Raw genomic sequence first — 21,150 nt, 5'->3', positions numbered from 1 at the left:
CCTTATTGTGTGGCTAGGGTCCTGGCTGTGTGTTACAGCAGAGTCCCTGCCGCGATCTCGTGGGTGCACTGGGCAGCACCCACGAGAGCCATGGACAAGTATACACGTCCTAATGGCTGAATGTGCATTCAGCCTGGACATGTATACACGTCCATGGTCCTTAAGGTGTTAAAGGAGGCTGCATCAACCAGCGGCAGGGTAGTGGATTTAGATGGCCGCGACACAGGAGGGTCCACCATAGGAGAAGACCACTTCTCCACCAGGTCTTGAGGGAAGGGAAAAAGAGCCTGGAGCTTCTTAGACGCATGGAAGCATTTGTCAGGATGCTTCCAAGCCGCCTCCAACAACTCGTCAAATTCTGCGTAAGAGCTGAAAACTTGGGATGCCTACAGAGCGCAGCGGAAGGACACTTCAGGGACCGCGCCTAAAGTTCCTGGGTCCTGTAGGTGGAAGGTGTCCCTAACTGCAGACACCAGCCCGTCCACCATGTCTGACATATGGGAAGCCTCTTCCGAGTCAGAGGGAGGGTCCAATTCCTAGTCCACAAGCTCCCCTGGGGACCGGGAGGGCACCGTAGGTGTTCTGGAATGGGAGGAGGTGGACTGGGATCGGGGGCACGGAGACCAAGAGCGGACACTGGGTGACCTGTTGCAGTGGCACCTGGAGGAGGTGGAGCGGGAGCGGTGGTGGGAGGGCCCCACACGGACGGACTCGGGATGAGTCCGAAAAGAGGTGGCCCTGATGGCCACAGAGAATGGTGTGAGGGGGGGGACCTACAGTCGTCTCCCTGGGAGACGAACGCAAGGAGGACCGCCCCAAAGCAGAAACCACCTCCTGGGAGACCCTGGCCAAGTTGGAGATTGTCTGGGAAAGAGAGGAGACCCACTAAGGACCAGGATCAAACCTCCAACCGTCCGGCGGATCATCCTGCACGGTAGCCAGGGGAGGACTGGGCAGCAGGGACGCACAGGGTGGACAGGTAGGTTCAGAGGAACCGCCTGGCATTTTGGCTCTACAGCCGGAGCAGTGACCAGCGCAGGAGACACTTGCCGGAGAGAAGGGGGGGGTTCGGGTCTGGGGTCGGATATGAAAAAGGTATATGTATAAGGCTGCATGGAGTTAACCCCTAATGGCCCGGGAGGGAATCTTCCGGGGCCAAGATAACCACCATGCAGAGGACCAGGATGAAAATGGAGTGGAGGGAGAGAAGGAACATTGCCCCATGAGGAATGAGGGGAGAGGGGAGATCGGGGGGGGGGGGGGGCCATACTCTGCACATAGAACACAGAACACTCTCACCCCTGAAGTCTTCCACCAGCTAGGGACACCTGCCTTAAGCCAGACCCAGCTGGCAAACCGGGGCAAATGGGGGACCCGGACCCAGGGTACACCATCTGGCGCTGGTTGGTGGTGAGGAGGGGGTTAATTGCCCATCCAGCAATGCACCGTGCCCCTGGCTCGCAGGTGGGGGATCAGGCAGCGCCATGCTCCTGTCCCCCCACACTAGAGAAAATAATAAGGCAGAAAAAATTCTAACTAGACACAAACTAGAAAAAAAAAACGAAAGAAATAACACCAAGTCTGGAGAGCGCCAGACCTGTGTCTGCCTCTTGCTGACACTTAGATAAAACTGAGTTGCCCAGAGCCAGGAGGCGGGTATATCCTGCTGGGAGAGCACTGTTTTTTTGCCTAGTGTCGGCCTCCTTGCGGCAAGCAGCATATACCCATGGTCCTTTGTCCCCCCCAATGAAGCTCTCAAGAAAACATGTAATATACATGCAACTTAAAGTACTGCTATATACAGCAATTTCCAAACTATACAACAACAAATGCCTGTGTGTAGCCTTAGCTTAAACTGGGCAAAAATAATATTTAGTTATTTTTATTATGTAATATTTTTTACAATATTTTCATTTATTTTTCCGAAGAACTAATATATATGCTAAGTTAATAAATAAATGATGCTCTCAAACCTGTCCATAATCCTCATTGTTAAAAGACATTTACAAAAATAGCTCACAGAAATCATAACTGTGTTTCTCCATACAGTAGTGGGAAGTGAGAAATACAGTAATTGGCAAATCCTTCCAAGAACAGGCATGACATAAGTAAAGATAATACACCTGCTTGGTTACATTCAAGTGTCTGAGGTTCAGGGTTGGTTATGTTTTCTACAACCATTCCATCATCCTCCCTTGTGCTTTGGCCTCCAAAATCTTGACTCTGGGATAGTTCCAGGACTCCGAATGCAAGCTGCGACGTTCCAGAATCTGGAAAGGATACATATAATACGCATGACAGACAATTTGGATGCTCTCCTTTAGGAAACAGGTTTCTATATATGTGTGTTACCAGCTGAAAGTAAATCTATATCAATATCAACATGGAACACAATTTGCCTTTTAACATACATCTGCACACAGGCCTATTTATAGACACAAGTAACCAACACTACAGCCATCCCTCTTAGGGTGGGTTCACACTACGTTTTGTCCCATACGGGAGCGCATACGGCAGGAGGGAGCTAAAAGCTCGCGCTCCCGTATGTTACCGTATGCGCTCCCGTATGTCATTCATTTCAATGAGCCGACCGGAGTGAAACGTTCGGTCCGGTCGGCTCATTTTTGCGCCGTATGCGCTTTTACAACCGGACCTAAAACCGTGGTTGACCACGGTTTTAGGTCCGGTTGTAAAAGCGCATACGGCGCAAAAATGAGCCGACCGGACCGAACGTTTCACTCCGGTCGGCTCATTGAAGTGAATGGCATACGGGAGCGCATACGGTCACATACGGGAGCACGAGGTTTTAGCTCCCTCCTGCCGTATGCGCTCCCGTATGGGACAAAACGTAGTGTGAACCCAGCCTTACAGGAGCAATCCCAAAGATCCATGCTTTAATTTAGCCTAGACAAATGCATTCTGAATCAATGTCTAATACACTGCTAAATCTAACAGAGCAAGGAAGCATGACATTTAACCCCTTCTCACCACAGTTACTCTCCTTTTTATTGCATTTTAAAAACCATAAAATGTTATTTTTCAATTGACAAAGTCATATGAGGGCTTATTGTTTGTGGGAGAAGTTGTATTGTGTAATGGCATCCTTAATTTTACCATACAATAGTATTGTCAAAACAAATTTAATTATTTGTGAGGTGAAGTGAAAAAAAGCAATCTCATTTCTAGTTTTCTAGCAACTCAGAGAAAATGAATCCCCATATACTGCGATAGATTTCAAGCACTACATTTAATAAACTCTATTTTTGGCTTTTCATTTAAGAATTACAACCCATTACAAATGAAGCTAACATAGCATTGGATGCTGAGAACAGCCCAAGAAAATAAAAATTCAACACATCATATAGCAAGTAAAAAAAATAGTGGAGGGCAGTGGTGAGAGAAGCTGGTGTTGAGATACTCTTGACAGTTCTTAAAAAGTTCCACCCCTCTACACCCCCACTAAAACGTGGATGTGACATAAGAGTTTATGTCTCTCTGTCACTTTATAAACTTCCTGTGGATTCTTATGTCTGTAGCCTGTGGATTCATACAGTAGTCAGGACTCCCCTCAGCGCCACACCAATCTTCCGACACGTTTTGCCGGCATAGGCTTTTTCCAGGAGACTCCTGGAAAAAGCCTATCCCGGCGAAACACGTCGAAGGTCTGGTGTGGAGCTGGGGTGAGTCCTGACTACTGTATGTATCTGTTGCTACATCACTTTTCATATGTCACTTCTCTTTGGGCACGGGCAAAGCCATCGCCCTACTGCACTCTATTCTTACTGATTTTCTACTGGCTTTTGTGTCACTCTTACTATGGAGCTGTTAAGCCCTTTATAGAGTTGCATTTTTTGGCACTACAGCACTTGTATGTGTGTTTGTTTACATTTGTGTTTCTTAAACCTATCTACTAATTGCTTCTTTGTGTAGCACTATTATCCCACAGACATACAGTATTGTACCTTGTCAGGACTTTCATCCCAGTAATACATGCATTTTCTCTACTTTGTGTGATCATTTGTATGCTTTTAAGATGTCCTTTATATCATGATATAATAAAGATGACCAATAAAGATTTGCTAATTATTTCTATATACTACCTAGTTTGGAGGTTTTTTCTTGCTCTGTGCAAGCACAGATATAGGTGTTCATGACTAGCAGTCAGTCACAAGTAACGGGTTTGCAGCGTATTTTACGCTGCGGATCCATCGGTGACCCGACCCATAGTGTGCCTCCAGGTGTTGACCCGCCTCGTCCCCTGGCCTGCTCGCAGTGGTAAAATACGCTGCGGATCCGTTACATGTGACCCTACCCAAAAGCAGTTTTTTTTGCAATTTGCTTCACCCAAAAAACATGGTGGCCAGCATTCCCTCTACTTGCTTCTGTGTTTTGATTTTTGTCTTTTCAATCCAAAAATACATACAGGACTATTCTTCTAACCATAGCCAAAAGGTAAATGCAACGTCTACTTATTTCTCAAGGTAAAATGCCTACTGCTAACACAACAAATCATTTGCTTTGCCACATTACCTTCAGCTTGTAATGACTGTGTACTGCAGTCACCTGCGCCTTCAAGTTCATTACTTTCACCACAGTTGAAGTCACTGAATCATGGAAATAAAAGTATTGCAATATTAGGAAATGTAGAACTGCACAACAAACTATACAGTAATCAGACATGAAATTCCTCATCATAAACCTATATAACCCATCATCAAGGGAAAAGGTTTGGTGCCTTTACATTACCTCAGATAGTCATCAGTAATTAAAAGGAGTGTTTTTTTTTTGTTTTTTTTTAATAGAGGTTAAATAATTTTCTCATTTTTTAAATATTTTTAGAAATAAAATATAAAAATTTTTTTTACTGGTCACACAATATGAAAAATGAAATAATAGCATCATATTTCCCATTGTTGAGCAGCAGAGGGAGCCAACATCAGGAATCTGGTGAAGGCAAGCAACTTGTAAATTGATTGCTGAAAATTTGGCCTCGCCCGGAGGGGGGTTCGTAGTTTTTCCCAATTCCACTGTGTGTGCCTTTTTGTTGGTGTCTGAAGAGTAGTAAAGTTCAGAAGACCAGATTCCTCTTGCCCACTGCCCGCTGCTGCCAGGCACCTCTTGCCCACTGCCTGCTGCTGCCATGTGCCCCTTGCCCACTGCCTGCCGCTGCGATTTGCCTCTTGCCAACTGCCTGATGCTGCCAGACACCTCTTGCCCACTGCTTGCCATTGAAAGGTGCCTCTTGCCCACTGCCTGCCGCTGCCAGATGCCTCTTGCCCACTGCCTGCCGCTGCAAGGCGCCTCTTGCCCACTGCTTGCCGCTGGCGCTTGCCCAGTCTGCCACTGCCAAGCGCCTCTTGCCCACTGCCTGCTGCTGTCAGGCACCTCTTGCCCACTGCCAGGAGCCTCTTGCCCACTGCCTACCGCTGCAAGGCGCCTCTTGCCCACTGCTTGCCGCTGCCGCTTGCCCACAGTCTGCCACTGCCAAGCGCCTCTTGCCCACTGCCTGCTGGTGCAAGATACCTCTTGCCCACTGCTCCAACACAGTAACCCCCTCCTCACCGTATGATCATTGGCTGGTTCTCCCCTGCTGCTGTTACATCTCAGCCCCAGTACCCAGGCGGGAGCGCACTGATTCACTGTCTGGCCAGCCGCTGAAATAAGTGTGGCGCACAGCGTAACATCCTCAGCTGATGCCACTATTATAACATGGCCGGCCAGTGAATCAGTGCGCACAAAGGAGTACGGGGGGGGGTTTAGCGTGGTAACCGGGCTGTTGGCACTCTGCAGCTTCCAGTTGACAGCTGAAAGCCACGGGGAGGCGACAGCCCGGTGACCGCAAGAGCCAGCTGGGGAGAGGGACACTGGTCCGGAAGCAGCCACTGGTGCCTTACATCACAGAGGCGACTTCCGGACTTTAACAACATGGCGGTGTGCTGGCTCCCCCTTGTGTCGGACATGGCATGATATACATGTGCAGAACACAGCATTTTCACCCATAATATTCTTCTATGAGATGGGCTCCGACAGGTTCCCATGGTCAGTGAGTGCGTAGAGCATCTGTGATGTGTTGTTAAGTGACATCATCACAGATGAGTAATGGCAGCCCCCCAGCAAAAGAATTATAATTGAATAAAATTAAAAATAGATTACACTTGCATTACATACACAAATTAACTTAACTAATTTTAAATCATTTATCATAATTATTTTTTTTTTAAACCTAAATAAAACTAAGGAACATATTCCCTTTAAACAGGGGTCTCAAACTCAAGTTATCTGGGGGGGGGCAACTGGAGGTAGCAGCTGGGTGAGGCTGGGCCGCATGCACCCCTCACATATAATGCCCCCATCATGCGCCCCTCACATATAATTCCCTTATCATGCGCCCCTCACATAAAATGCCCCCATCATTTGCCCCTCACATATAATGCCCCATCATGCGCCCCTCACATATAATGCCCCCCATCATGTGCCCCTCACATATAATGCCCCCCAATCATGCGCCCCTCACATATAATGCCCCCCCATTATGCGCCCCTCACATATAATGCCCCCCCATCATGCGCCCCTCACATATAATGCCCCCCCATCATGCGCCCCTCACATATAATTCCCCCATGATGCACCCTTCAGATTATAATATCCCCATCATACGCTCCTCACATACAATGCCCCCATCCTGCACCCCTCATCATCCACCAGCAACTCCCCTCCCCATTCCCCCTACTGATATAGCATGAGTTGACGGATGATGGGGGTGCTACTTCTGGGGGGGGGGGGCATTAGGTAGACAGCAGTTTCCCCACATTAGCAAGGGTGCCATGTTCCCCACATTAGCAAGGGTGCCATGTTCCCCACATTAGCAAGGGTGCCATGTTCCCCACATTAGCAAGGGTACCATGTTCCCCACATTAGCAAGGGTACCATGTTCCCCACATTAGCAAGGGTACCATGTTCCCCACATTAGGAAGGGTACCATGTTCCCCACATTAGGAAGGGTACCATGTTCCCCACAATAGGAAGGGTACCATGTTCCCCACAATAGGAAGGGTACCATGTTCCCCACAATAGGAAAGGTACCATGTTCCCCACATTAGGAAGGGTAGCATGTTCCCCACATTAGGAAGGGTAGCATGTTCCCCACATTAGGAAGGGTAGCATGTTCCCCACATTAGGAAGGGTAGCATGTTCCCCACATTAGGAAGGGTAGCATGTTCCCCACATTAGGAAGGGTAGCATGTTCCCCACATTAGGAAGGGTAGCATGTTCCCCACATTAGGAAGGGTAGCATGTTCCCCACATTAGGAAGGTAGCATGTTCCCCACATTAGGAAGGTAGCATGTTCCCCACATTAGCAAGGGTACCATGTTCCCCACATTAGCAAGGGTACCATGTTCCCCACAATAGCAAGGGTACCATGTTCCCCACAATAGCAAGGGTACCATGTTCCCCACAATAGGAAGGGTACCATGTTCCCCACAATAGGAAAGGTACCATGTTCTCCACAATAGGAAGGGTAGCATGTTCCCCACATTAGGAAGGGTAGCATGTTCCCCACATTAGGAAGGTAGCATGTTCCCCACATTAGGAAGGTAGCATGTTTCTCTCCCCCCCCCCCCCGGTCACACACAGACACACAAGACACACATGTCCTGCGCTGTGCTTCTCTACGGTGGCGGCCTGACAAGTGACGTCACTGAAGTCCTCCTGCACGGGACTGCGGAGGGACATCACATGCGCAACGTCCCTCATCAGACTCCGGCCGGCCAACCGGTGACAGGGGGGGGGTAGAAGGGCGGAGTAAGTCAAGGTAATGGACTAGGCGAGGGTGAAGTCTTCCGCCATTTAGCGCTGCTTGCCCGAAGCAGGGCTAAATGCCTTAAGTAGTCACCTGCCCGTAACTCGGAATTGCATGTCCCGGGCATCGGGCAATACAAATTACACATCCGTGGTGCGGGCATCAAAATTTCGTTTGAGACCCCTGCCTTTAAAGGATATGTTCATATTTGAATACCATTTCATAATTAAACGACCTTTATGAAAAGTTAAAGGCTATGGACACATTTTTGTTCTTAGGTTTCCTAAATGCACAACTAGGCAACTTTATTAATAAAGGTCCTACCGTTTTGACCTGCAAAGTCTTTCACTTGGCTATCTGTCCTCCTAAGTTTGAAAAAAATCTGTCAGAGCTGTTTCTAATAGCATTCTGTCCCCTTCCCTTCTTTCAGTGTTAAAGTTGCTGCGTACATCTTCCTCCCATTCTCTGCTACTATTTCTGAGTGTAGAGAGCATATATGAAGGGCATCTCACACAGAGCTGTGTGCAAGTACAGAGATTCTATGATACCGACTATACTATCAATATTTTGGAAAGCTATACATAAAAGGTTTCTTAGCTAATCAAATGCCATTTCATGTGCTCTCTAAGTAGATGTGAATAACCAACATAGCACAAAAGAATGAAACTGATAATAAAGGACATCTGCAGCGGAAAACACTTATCCCCTATCCACAGGATAGGGGATAAGCGTTTGATCTTGGGAGGGTCCGAACGCTGGGACCCCTGCGATTTCCTGTACGGGGCCATGGCTCTGCAGTGCAGGAATACCGGCAGCAGCATGACACGGCGGCCACACGCCTCCTCCATGTAACTAGGGGAGAGGTGGGGAGGCAGCGTTCGTGCCTCCCCTCCTCTCCCTTAGAACTGCGCCGAGGCCCCGTTTAGGAGATCGCGGAGGGTCCCAGTGGTCGGACCCCCACCGCGATCAAACACGTATCCCCTATCCTGTGGATAGGGGATAAGTGTTTTCAGCTGCAGTTGTCCTTTATTCCTTAATATCTTACACTAAATGCCTTTGAAGTTCTGTACTACTGGAGTACTTTATCCACTCCAGTAGTTCATACATCCCACAACAAGACTATGCAATTTACCTGATTTTGTTTGTTGGACAAGGAATTTGCTCAATTATTTGGCTAAGAACACGATCAGCACTTGGTGTATGCGATTTTTCCATAGTCACTACAAAAAAACAAAAACAAAGTAAAATTAATAAAACTTATTACTTATAAACAAGGGTGGAAAAGCAAACTTTGTCTTAAAAGGGTACTCCGGAGTGGGAATAAGAGGTTTTCAAATAAACTGGTGCAAAAAGTTTTGCAAATTACTTCCATTTAAAAATCTATTACGCCTTCCAGTACTTTTCAGCTTCTCTCCAGTCTGACCACAGTGCTCTCTGCTGACACCTCTGTCCCTGTCAGGAATTGTACAGAGCAGGATAGGTTTGCTATGACGATTTACTCGTGCCATAGACAATTCCAACAGAACATGTATTGTGGTGGCTTTAGAGCATTATCTATTTTTCTTAACTTCCCCGGAGCACCCCTTTAAAAATTATCTACCATACAAATGTTCAACTTGTCTGTGAGGGCTGAAATCTAAACAGTCAAATTACATCCAGTGCAAAACATGACATCTGGATTCACATGTGTAGTTTTCAGTGCAGTTTCAGTAGTGGATACCTCTTCCGTCTGTATCCACTCCTGTATTTGGCTCAAGAACTACAAGGCTAATTGTACTGAGTGCATGAAACTGATGCATCAGATGATAGTGGTAGCAAACCACCAGTCATAGCAATGACATATTGTCACTAATAATGTTGCCAAAAGAGCCAGCATTAGGCCACTGTAGTCTTCGATGTGTCACTGCACGTATTGCCAGAGAGAAAACTGTATTGCAAAGTTTGTTAATTTGCAAACCTTAGCCCATGTGGATAGATTTCCTAAATCATAAGAAACCCCTTTAAACCTCTTTGAGAGCGTTTTTAATAGATAGATTTTTGGACAAAATACTGCTTTATTAGCAATTACACCTCACAATACCTGGCAATTACACCTCACAATACCTGGCAATTACACCTGACTACACATTTCTGAAGTGTGCCTGGAAAAAGGGGGATGATTAAGTGTCCAAAAATGTATCAAAAAAGGTCTGTAAAAAATGAAAGAAGCGATATGACTGCTTGCTATGAGCAACTTTTGATTTTGATAAATCTCTCTAAATGTATTAATGATAGGTCTACATAGTGCAAAATATTACAGTTAACTAAGACAACCAAGAAGAAAAGTGTCTAATATATCTAGCAAGATGTACCACATTTATCACAACAGTGTGGGAAATTTATCAAACCCAGGGTAGAGAAAGAGTGGTTCAGTTGCCCATATCAACCAGATTGCTTTCATTTAAAAAAAAAAAGCCTCTGAAAAATTAAAGAAGCGCTCTGATTGGTTGCTATGGGCATTCTTCCTCTGGTTGCTGTGGATTGAGGAAGTGTCTGATAAGTTCCCCGGAGTACCCCTTTAACCCCTTATGGACTCAGCCCATTTTGGCCTTAAGGACTCAGACAATTTAATTTTTACGTTTTCATTTTTTCCTCCTCGCCTTCTAAAAATCATAATTTCATCTTTTATATTTTCATCCACAGACTAGTATGAGGGCTTGTTTTTTGCGCGACAAGTTGTCCTTTGTAATGACATCACTCATTATATCATAAAATGTATGGCGCAACCAAAAAACACTATTTTTGTGGGGAAATTAAAACGAAAAACGCAATTTTGCTAATTTTGGAAGGTTTTGTTTTCACGCCGTACAATTTATGGTAAAAATGACATGTGTACTTTATTCTGAGGGTCAATACGATTAAAATGATACCCATTATTATATACTTTTATATTATTGTTGCGCTTAAAAAAATCACAAACTTTTTAACCAAATTAGTACGTTTATAATCCCTTTATTTTGATGACCTCTAACTTTTTAATTTTTCCGTATAAGTGGCGGTATGGGGGCTCATTTTTTGACCATGATCTGTACTTTTTTTTGATACCACATTTGCATATAAAAAACTTAATACATTTTTTATAATTTTTTTTCTTATAAAATGCATTAAAAAAGTAGGAATTTTGGACCTTTTTAATTTTTTTTCGTTCACGCCGTTCACCGTACGGGATCATTAACATTTTATTTTAATAGTTCGGACATTTACGCACGCGGCGATACCAAATATGTCTATAAAAAATATTTTTTACGCTTTTTGGGGGTAAAATAGGAAAAAACGGACGTTTTACTTTTTTATTGGGGGAGGGGATTTTTCACTTTTTTTTTACTTTTACATTTTTTTTTTTTACACTTGAATAGTCCCCATAGGGGACTATTCATAGCAATACCATGATTGCTAATACTGATCTGTTCTATGTATAGGACATAGAACAGATCAGTATTATCGGTCATCTCCTGCTCTGGTCTGCTCGATCACAGACCAGAGCAGGAGACGCCGGGAGCCGCACGGAGAAAGGAGAGGGGACCTCCGTGCGGCGTTATGAATGATCGGATCCCCGCAGCAGCGCTGCGGGCGATCGGATCGTTCATTTAAATTGCGAACTGCCGCAGATGCCGGGATCTGTATTGATCCCGGCACCTGAGGGGTTAATGGCGGACGCCCGCGAGATCGCGGGCGTCGGCCATTGCCGGCGGGTCCCTGGCTGCGATCAGCAGCCGGGATCAGCCGCGCATGACACGGGCATCGCTCCAATGCCCGTGGTTATGCTTAGGACGTAAATGTACGGTTAAGGTTAAGTACCACCTCACCAGGACGTACATTTACGTCCTGCGTCCTTAAGGGGTTAATAATAAGCTGTTCTGTAAATATCACCATCCAGCAGTATCCTCCTCATCATCACATACAGGATTACAGTGAAATGTAATATCAGTAAACAGATAATATGGAACAAGATCATTGACAAAAGTGATGTTCAGAAATCAACCTCCCTCCCTACACAATGACCCCTGCAATGGTCAGAGCATGCCTAGAAAAATCTCCCATACAAGTGCATAGGTTCTGCTTCAGTCTACTGTGTCTATGTCCATGGTTTCTGAAGTAAGCCTAAATGCCAAATCTTTAAATGTTAAAAACAACCACACACAGCTGTGTGACGAATCAAGGCAATATAGATTTCTAAAGTAGTGGAGAGATGTTGCCTAAACCAGCTGCCTCACCATTTAGTAAAGAAAACAGAGTGTTGAGAGAACAGAGGAGCAGGGGGAAGCAATGGTAGAGGGGTTTTCTTTTTTTCCCCTCTGTATGGAGGCAAATAGAGGGTATAGTGTGGGTATGCATAGCTACAGGGGGGGGTGTATAACTACAGATGGGCCTAAATACTGTATGAGGGCACAAAGTGGGCACCATTAAGGGCAATATAGATAGGGAGATTTAGTATAGGGTGAGAAGGAGCAGGAGCCCAAAACGTTTGTCTGGCAGATTCTGCGGATAAAAGTGACGGCCGATGCCCCCGTGAGTCACTGGATATAACTAAGTACGGTAGGCAGAGTGACTAAGCTCCTACTACCTGTGATTGACAACCACTGTCCCGTCATTTTAATTCCCCTCATTCTTCAGATTCTTGTACAGTCAAGCTGTCAAGCCCAGACAGTAGGAGGAAAAGAGCACAAAATATTTTTTCCCATTTTCTGTGATCAAAATTGGGGATGCATCATATAGTCAGGTGCGTCTTGGATAGTCGTAACTGTGACTACCAGTCTATACATATGAAATGATCACATTACCTAGATGGTTTTCCTTTGAAGGCTCATGTATTTCTATGCATTCTTTAATGCCGATAGAAGGTTTACCAGGCACAAAATCCTATAATGAGGGGAAAAAAGGAATAAATATATATAAATCAATAAATAAAAATAAATAAACGCAATTATGTATCCAAAGCCTCAGACTTGCATACAGGGGCCTAGGATAAAATCCCTCAAAGGTCCCAAAACAAGCACACAGACCATGCGAACACAAGAATACAAGGGAATCTAACATGATTCCTATATTTTTTTTCACTACAAACTTTTATATACATACACACACACACATAATCTACACACAGTCATGGCCGTAAATGTTGGCACCCCTGAAATTTTTCAACAAAATGAATTATTTCTCACAGAAAAGGATTGCAGTAACACATCTTTTGCTATACACATGTTTATTCCCTTTGTGTGTATTGGAACTAAACCAAAAGAGGGAGGAAAAAAAAGCAAATTGGACATAATGTCACACCAAACTCTACAAATGGGCTGGACAAAATTATTGGCACCCTTAACTTAATATTTGGTTGCACACCATTTGAAAAAATAACTGAAATCAGTCACTTCCTCTCAGCCGGAATGCAGGACCACTCTTCCTTTGCAAACTGCTCCAGGTCTCTCTTATAGGAAGAGCGCCTTTTCCCAACAGCAATTTTAAGATCTCTCCACAGGTGTTCAATGGGATTTAGATCTGGACTCATTGCTGCCCCTTCAGAACTCTCCAGCGCTTTGTTTCCATCCATTTCTGGGGGCTTTTGACATATGTTTGGGGTCATTGTCCTGCTGGAAGACCCAGGATCTCGGATGCAAACCCAGCTTTCTGACACTGTGCTGTACAGTGCGACCCAAAATCCATTGGTAATCCTCAGATTTCATGATGCCTTGCAAGCATTCAAGGCTCCCAGTGCCAGAGGCAGCAATACAACCCCAAAATATCATTGAACCTGCACCATATTTTACTGTAGGTACTGTGTTCTTTTCTTTGTAGGACTCATTCCATTTTTGGTAAACAGAATTATGTGCTTTACCAAAAAGCTCTATCTTGGTCTCATCTGTCCACAAAATGTTTTCCCAGAAGGATTTTGACTTACTCAAGTTCATTTTGGCAAAATGTAGTCTTGCTTTTTTATGTCTCTGTGTTAGGGATCGACCGATTATCGGTTTGGCCGATATTCACGATTTTGGACATTATCGGCAATTACTTTGCCGATATGCCGATAATGCCCCGCCCCTCCGCCCCGCTTCGCCGGCAAGAGATGACCACCGCCGCCACCGCCCCATTGCCTCCCCATCCTCTGGCCACATACCGCTGCCCCATTGCCTCCCCCATCCTCTGGCCACATACCACCGCCGCTGCCCCACTGCCTTCCCCCCATCCTCTGGCCACATACCGCTGCTGCCCCATTGCCTCCCCCATCCTCTGGCCACGTGCCGCCTCCGCTGCCCCATCGCCTCCCCCATCCCCGGTGTTATAATTACCGGGGTCCGCAATACTTCTCGCTCCTGCGGCTTCCTGCGCAATGACGAGTGATGTCCTCAACGCAATGCTGCCAGAGCCAGAAGTATCGCGGACGCCGTGAACAGGTAATTATAACACCGGGGATGGGGGAGGCAATGGGGCAGCTGTGGTGGTTGGACTAGGGAGGACCCCAGGACAGGCAGGGGGAGAGAAGCGGGCGGCGGTGGCAGTCTCTGGCCCCGCAAAAGCCGCTGCAGCTCATTGATTTAAAATGTCCGCTTTAAATCATTGATCTGCAGCGGCTTCTGCCCCGTTGAGGGGTGGGGGAAATAGCTGATAACGGCATAAGGGATATCGGTATAAGTTATCGGCTATCTGTCTGAAAGGTACCAGATTATTGGTATCTGCCCTAAAAAGAAAATCAATATCGGTCGATTCCTACTCAGTCAGCAGTGGGGTCCTCCAGGGTCTCCTGCCATAGCGTTTCATTTAAATGTCGACGGATAGTTTGCACTGACACTGATGCTCCCTGAGCCTTCAGGACAGCTTGAATATCTTTGGAACTTGTTTGGGGCTGCTTATCCACCATCCGAACTATCCTACGTTGACAATTTTCATAAATATTTCTCTCCCATCCACGCCCAGGCAGATAAGCTACAGTGCCATGGGTTGCAAACTTTTTGATAATGTTGCGCACTGTTGAAAAAGGCAAATCTAGATCTCTGGAGATGGACTTGTAACCTTGAGATTGTTGATATTTTTCCACAATTTCGGTTCTCAAATCTTCAGACAGTTCTTCTCTTTCTGTTGTCCATGCTTAGTATGGCACACACAGACATGCAATGTAAAGACTAAGTAAACTTCTCTCCTTTTTACCTGCTTTCAGGTGTGATTTTTATATTGCCCACACCCTTTACTTGCCCCAGGTGAGTATAATTTTGAAAGCGTGACAATAACGTACAGCCCATTTTTGGAGTTTGGTGTGACATTATGTCCAATTTGCTTTTTTTCCTCATTTTTGGTTTAGTTCCAATACACACAAAAGGGAATAAACGTGTATAGCAAAACATGTGTTACTGCAATCCTTTTCTGTGAGAAATACCTCATTTTCTTGAGGGTGAGTAACTCAGAAAATACATAACATTTATTTATTCACAAAGTAACCAGCATAGTAATGGTAGTTTTAATTGAAAATAAATAAATGTTATGTTTTAGAGGGTATATTTTTTCTGAGTTAATCACTGTATATTTAATAACCCCCTTAGTTGATAATTTCCGGGAGTTATATAAAAATTTCAGGGGTGCCATCATTTACAACCTTGTTTGTGTGTGTGTGTGTCTAATATTTATTAATATATATATATATATATATATATATATATATATATATATATATATATATATATATATATATATATATACACACACACATATACACACACACAGCATCTGTGTACTAGACATTACAAATATTATATAGGTGTAATAGCTCTAGAACAGCTTCCATCACATGCACTTTTTATTTATAAACCCAGACCTTTTGCAAAGAACGGGATTTCATGAATAATTTTTTTAACCTGTTAAGGATTAAGGGCGTTCAGGTACGCCCTTACATCCTGGTACTTAAAAACCAATGGTGTACCTGTAATCCTTGGTCCCACAGTTTGAAGCACACTTGCGAGCTGAGAGTGCTTCATACCTGGTGGGTCCAGACTGATAGCAGCAGCCAGGACCCATGGCTAATGCCGGGCATTGCGGCGTCTAAATGCAGGATTTAACATTGCCGGTAGCTAAGCAGAGAGATTTTGTTATAAAATACGTGATATCATTACAAAGTACAATTGGTGATGCAAAAACAAAGCCCTTATATGGGTGCAAAATTTAAAGTGTTATGGTTTTATGAAAGGGAGGAGGCAATTACAAAAATTGGCCTGGTCCTTAACCCGTACAGGACCCAGGGCGTATGGATACGCCCTTTGTACCTGGGTCTTAAGGACCCAGGGCGTACCTGTACGCCCGTGGGAATTTCGGTCCCCGCCGCGTGCCGGGTGGGGACCGGACCGGGGTCACTGCTGATATCGATCAGCAGGCACCCCGCGCAAATGCCCAGGGGGGGGGGGGGTCATCAGAAAAAAAGACCCCCAAAACTTGTAACGCAATTTCTCCTGAGTATGGAAATACCCCAGATGTGGGCGTAAAATGCTCTGCAGGCGCACAACATAGCTCAGGAGTGAGAGCGCACCATGTACATTTGAAGCCTAAATTGATGATTTGCACAGGGGTGACTGATTTTACAGTGGTTGCCATAAACGCAAAAAAAGAAATACCTACATGTGACCCCATTTTGTAAACTACACCCCTCACGGAACGTAACAAGGGGTATAGTGAGCCTAAACACCCCACAGGTGTTTAATGAAAATTCTTCAAAGTTGGATGGAAAAATGAAAAAAATAAATAAATAAATAAAAATTCACAAAAATGCTGGTGTTACCCAAAATTTTTCTTTTTCACACGGAAAAATAGGAAAAAAGCCCCCCAAAATTTGTAACCCCATTTATTCTGAGTAAGAACATACCCTGCATGCACTACAATGCTCAGAAGAGAAGGAGCGCCATTGGGATTTTGAAGAGAAAATTTGTCCGAAATTGAAGGCCACGTGTGTTTACAAAGCCCCCATAGTGCCAGAACAATGTAACCCCCCCACCCCTACGTGACCCATTTTTGGAAACTACAGCCCTCACGTAATGTAATAAGGGGTACAATGAGCATTTACACCCCACAGGTGTCTGACAGATTTTTGGAGCAGTGGTCCGTGAAAATGAAAAATGTAATTTTTCATTTGCACAGCCCACTGTTCCAAAGATCTGTCAAACGCCAGTAGGGTGTAAATACTCACTGCACCCCTTAAATTCTGTGATGCGTGTAGTTTCCAAAATAGGGTCACATGTGGGGGGGGTTCTAATGTTCTGCCACCACGGGGGGCTTTGTAAACTCACATGGCCCCGAACTTCTATTCAAACCAAATTTTGTCTCCAAAAGATCAATGGCGTTCCTCCTCTTCTGAGCATTGTAGTGCGCCAGAAGAGCACTTGATGTCCACACATGGGGTATTTTCATACTCAAAAGAAATGGGGTTACAAATTTTGGGGGTCATTTTCTCCAATTACCCCTTGTAAAAATGTAAAATTTGGGGGAAAACCATCATTTTAGTGAAAAAAATTTTTTCTTCTCATTTACACATCCGACTTTAACAAAAAGTCGTCAAAAACCTGTGAGGTGTTAAGGCTCCCTGTACCCTTTGTTGCGTTCCTTGAGGGGTGTAGTTTCCAAAATAGTATGTCATGTGTTTTTTTGGGGGGGGCTGTCCTGGCACCATAGGGGCTTCCTAAATGCGACATGCCCTCCAAAAACCATTTCAGCAAAATTTGCATTTCAAAAGCCAAATGTGACTCCTTCTCTTTTGAGCATTGTAGAGTGCCAGCAGAGCACTTGACGTCCACACATGGGGTATTTCCCTACTCAGAAGAGATTGGGTTACAAATTTTGGGGGGGCATTTTGTCCTATTATCCCTTGTAAAAATGTAAAATTTGGGGGAAAACTAGCATTTTAGTGAAAAAAAAAATAAATAATCATTTACACATCCAACTTTAACAAAAATGTGTGAAACACCTGTGGGGTGTTAAGGCTCACTGGACCCCTTGTTGCGTTCCTTGAGGGGTGTAGATTCCAAAATAGTATGCCATATGTTTTTTTTTTGCTGTTCTGGCACCATAGGGGCTTCCTAAATGTGACATGCCCCAAAAAAACCATTTCAGAAAAACTCACTCTCCAAAATCCCACTGTCGCTCCTTCCCTTCTGAGCCCTCTACTGCGCCCGCCGAACACTTGACATACACATATGAGGTATTTCCTTACTCGAGAGAAATTGGGTTACACATTTTAGGAAGATTTCTCACCTTTTACCCCTTGTAAAAATTCAAAAACTGGGTCTACAAGAACATGCAAGTGTAAAAAATGAAGATTTAGAATTTTCTCCTTCAATTTGCTGCTATTCGTGTGAAACACCTAAAGGGTTAACAAACCTTTTGAATGTCATTTTGAATACTTTTGGGGGATGCAGTTTTTATAATGTGGTCATTTGTGGGGTATTTCTAATAAGAAGACCCTTTAAATCCACTTCAAAAACAGAACTGGTCCCTGAAAATTTTCGATTTAGAAAATTTGTGAAAAATTGGAAAATTGCTGCTATACTTTGAAGCCCTCTGATGTCTTCAAAAAGTAAAAACATGTCAACTTTATGATGCAATCATAAAGTAGACATGTTGTATATGTGAATCAATATATAATTTATTTGGAATATTCATTTTCTTTGTAAGCAGAGAGCTTCAAAGTTAAAAAAAAATATTTAAAATTAAAAATTTTCTCATCAAATTTTGGAATTTTTCACCAAGAAATGATCCAAGTATCGACAAAATTTTACCACTAACATAAAGTAGAATATGTCATGAAAAAACAATCTCGGAATCAGAATGAAAGGTAAAAACATCCCAGAGTTATTAATGCTTAAAGTGAAAGTGGTCAGATGTTCAAAAAATGGCGGGGTCCTACAGTGAAAATTGGCTGGGTCCTTAAGGGGTTAAGACCAAAATGGGCTTGGTCCTAAAGGGGTTAAAACTGGTAAAGACACCCGCCTCTTACCTTCCTTATAACAGAGTCCAGCACTTCTGGCTTTGGGGACATTATGTCACACACCCGCTTACCCAATCAGTAGCTGAGGCAGGACACCAATTGGCTAAGGATATGCGTGACATCACATCCCCAAACCCTGAAGCACCAGATAGCAGGGAACAGAGCTCTGTTATACTGGTGGCTGTAAAGAAAAAGAAACACTGGAGTCATTTGTCAAATTTTTATTAATTTTCTACAAATGACTGCCAAGTTTCTTTTTCGTTATGTATATATTACTATTTGGATTATAACTTATTACACCACTTTGGTAGCATAATACACTAATTTAGTATATCCCTTTAATTTGCTTGTGGATTTGTATACTAGTGGCTGTAAGAATTTTTATTTTATTTATTTATTTATTTTATTTTTTATTTTTTTTTACTTACTCCCTTTCTCTAGACAAACCCTTTAAGATAAATAGACGAATAAGATGGATGCTGTATAGAGGTGGCAAGCTATAAACATAAATACCTATATATCTGTATGTGAAATTTATAAACTATTCCAAACATCTTTTTTGATTTATAAGAATTATATTGCAACAGAATCATACAGCAAGTTCAAATAAAGTTCCTACCATGACAGGGCTTTCTACTTGTGATTCCAGATGTGGAAGATGCTGGGGAAGCAGACCAAAACGTGCACGGTCCAGATCATCTTCTGTTCCCAAACTTTCGGGCTGAGAGTCTTCTACAATGAGGCATGGTGTATTTTGCTGTGAAAAGTCTGAGTCCAGCTGACTCCTACTGGGGTCCATCAGCTTGCCTACAGGTGACAGCAGAAGAACACAGAAAAGGTTAGCTTGGCTCTCAGCATTTCTTGTGTGTACTGGAAAGAAAGTCATGATTGTTATTTTAAAAGCATAACTGTCGTTTCAGGTACTTTTCAGTAGAAGCCATCATATGTATATACGTGAGGAGTAGCACTATATATGGCCATTATATACCTTTCATATGGCATTTTTTACTAGTTTTCTCCACAGCAGGCTTTATCTCTAAATGTTCAGTTGTCCCTGAACTAGTGGGTTAAGGATTGTCACTATGATATCTCCCATATTCTGCACACACACAAAAGAGGAGATGCTGCTCTTCTAGGCCTCTATACACACCCTAAAAAGAAGCAGCAGCATCATGGACATCATCGAGCAGAAATGAGCAGTCTATGCTGTGAATCATGCCCTGTGATTATATATAATACTCAAAGTATGCTGGAGTGCTCTCTGCATTTTCTCGCTCTCTGCAGCCAACCCCCATGTAACTGATCCCTTAGAGAGAAAACAGGTTATCTTGCAAAGATATCACAGACCTCACCTTTTTTTTTCAGAGTGAATGATACGGTTATATGGTGGAGGAGAGTATCAGGAAAAAGTCTAATAAGGAAAAAGGCATTTTTCTCTGATAACATAAATTACAATTTTCTTATTTGCTCTGACTGTTTCTGGAAGCTTTGTATTAGTTTCTTATCTCATACTATACCACTTCTTTAAGTGTACCTGTCATGAGCAACAACTTTAAAAAAAATAAAGATAACACCATTTTATGTATATTTGCAATACATGTTGGTAAAAAAAGAAAAACAATATTTATATTTTTGGGTGAAAAAAGGAGATTATTTGTACTCACCGTTAAATCTCTCTCTCGTAGCCATCATTGGGGGCACCTTACTGATGGATATATGTTCTTGCCACTAGGAGGCACTGACACTGGGAAAAAAGTAGGCTCCTCCCTGGCAGGATATACCCGCCCACTGGAAGTGAGGTAATCAGTATTGTCACAAAAGCAGTAGGAGAAGCCAACCCAGAACATGTCCGAAGGACCCTAGATAAGAATCTCAGATAAAAAAAAAAAACAAACGGAAAGGAACATACGGATGAAAAGTGAAAAAAATGGGTGTGTGCGGTGTCCCCCAATGAAGGCTTCGAGAAAGATTTTACGGTGAGTACAAAAAAAAAAAAATCGCCTTTTCTCGGTCGCTCTTCATTTGGGGGGGGGGAAACGACACCTTACTGATGGGGTGTACCAAAGCAGTCCCCTAGGGTGGGAAAGAAAAAAGGAAGCAGTCCCGAGACCAAACGCATGTGTCCACAAGGCCTGCGGACGAGCCCCCAGGCCAGAGACAAACCAGGCCCAGAAATTGAGCTCCCGGAAGATCCCACATCCATGGAGATGGACTAGGACGCCAAAGGAAGGGACCGTCTTCTGTAGAGACTCAAGACACCCGCATGCCTCACAATAGTAGTGGGGTACCAAGACTGCAGACACGAAAGAAACCGCAGACATCCAAACCACCTGCAGAAAAGGAGGTATGTCTCTAG

At 43.9% G+C, this 21,150-nt stretch overlaps 1 protein-coding gene across 6 annotated transcripts in view; it reads right to left on the bottom strand.

Annotated features, from left to right (window-relative positions):
• TP53BP1 (tumor protein p53 binding protein 1) overlaps nt 1-21,150 on the bottom strand; it is a 135,463-nt gene that overhangs the window by 79,940 nt on the left and 34,373 nt on the right. For all 6 annotated transcript variants that reach the window (XM_056572106.1, XM_056572109.1, XM_056572110.1 and 3 more), the window contains exons 2-6: nt 19,414-19,601; nt 12,622-12,700; nt 8,934-9,021; nt 4,531-4,604; nt 2,124-2,270 (exon numbers count right to left, since the gene is read on the bottom strand). In XM_056572106.1, coding sequence (XP_056428081.1) covers nt 2,124-2,270; nt 4,531-4,604; nt 8,934-9,021; nt 12,622-12,700; nt 19,414-19,593 — 568 coding nt within the window. In that variant the 5' untranslated portion in view covers nt 19,594-19,601. The remainder of the gene's footprint in view (nt 1-2,123; nt 2,271-4,530; nt 4,605-8,933; nt 9,022-12,621; nt 12,701-19,413; nt 19,602-21,150) is intronic.

Source organism: Hyla sarda, chromosome 4, assembly GCF_029499605.1.
Source record: "Hyla sarda isolate aHylSar1 chromosome 4, aHylSar1.hap1, whole genome shotgun sequence".
Lineage (NCBI taxonomy): Eukaryota > Metazoa > Chordata > Amphibia > Anura > Hylidae > Hyla > Hyla sarda.
This window is presented reverse-complemented; position numbering and strand designations above follow the sequence as displayed.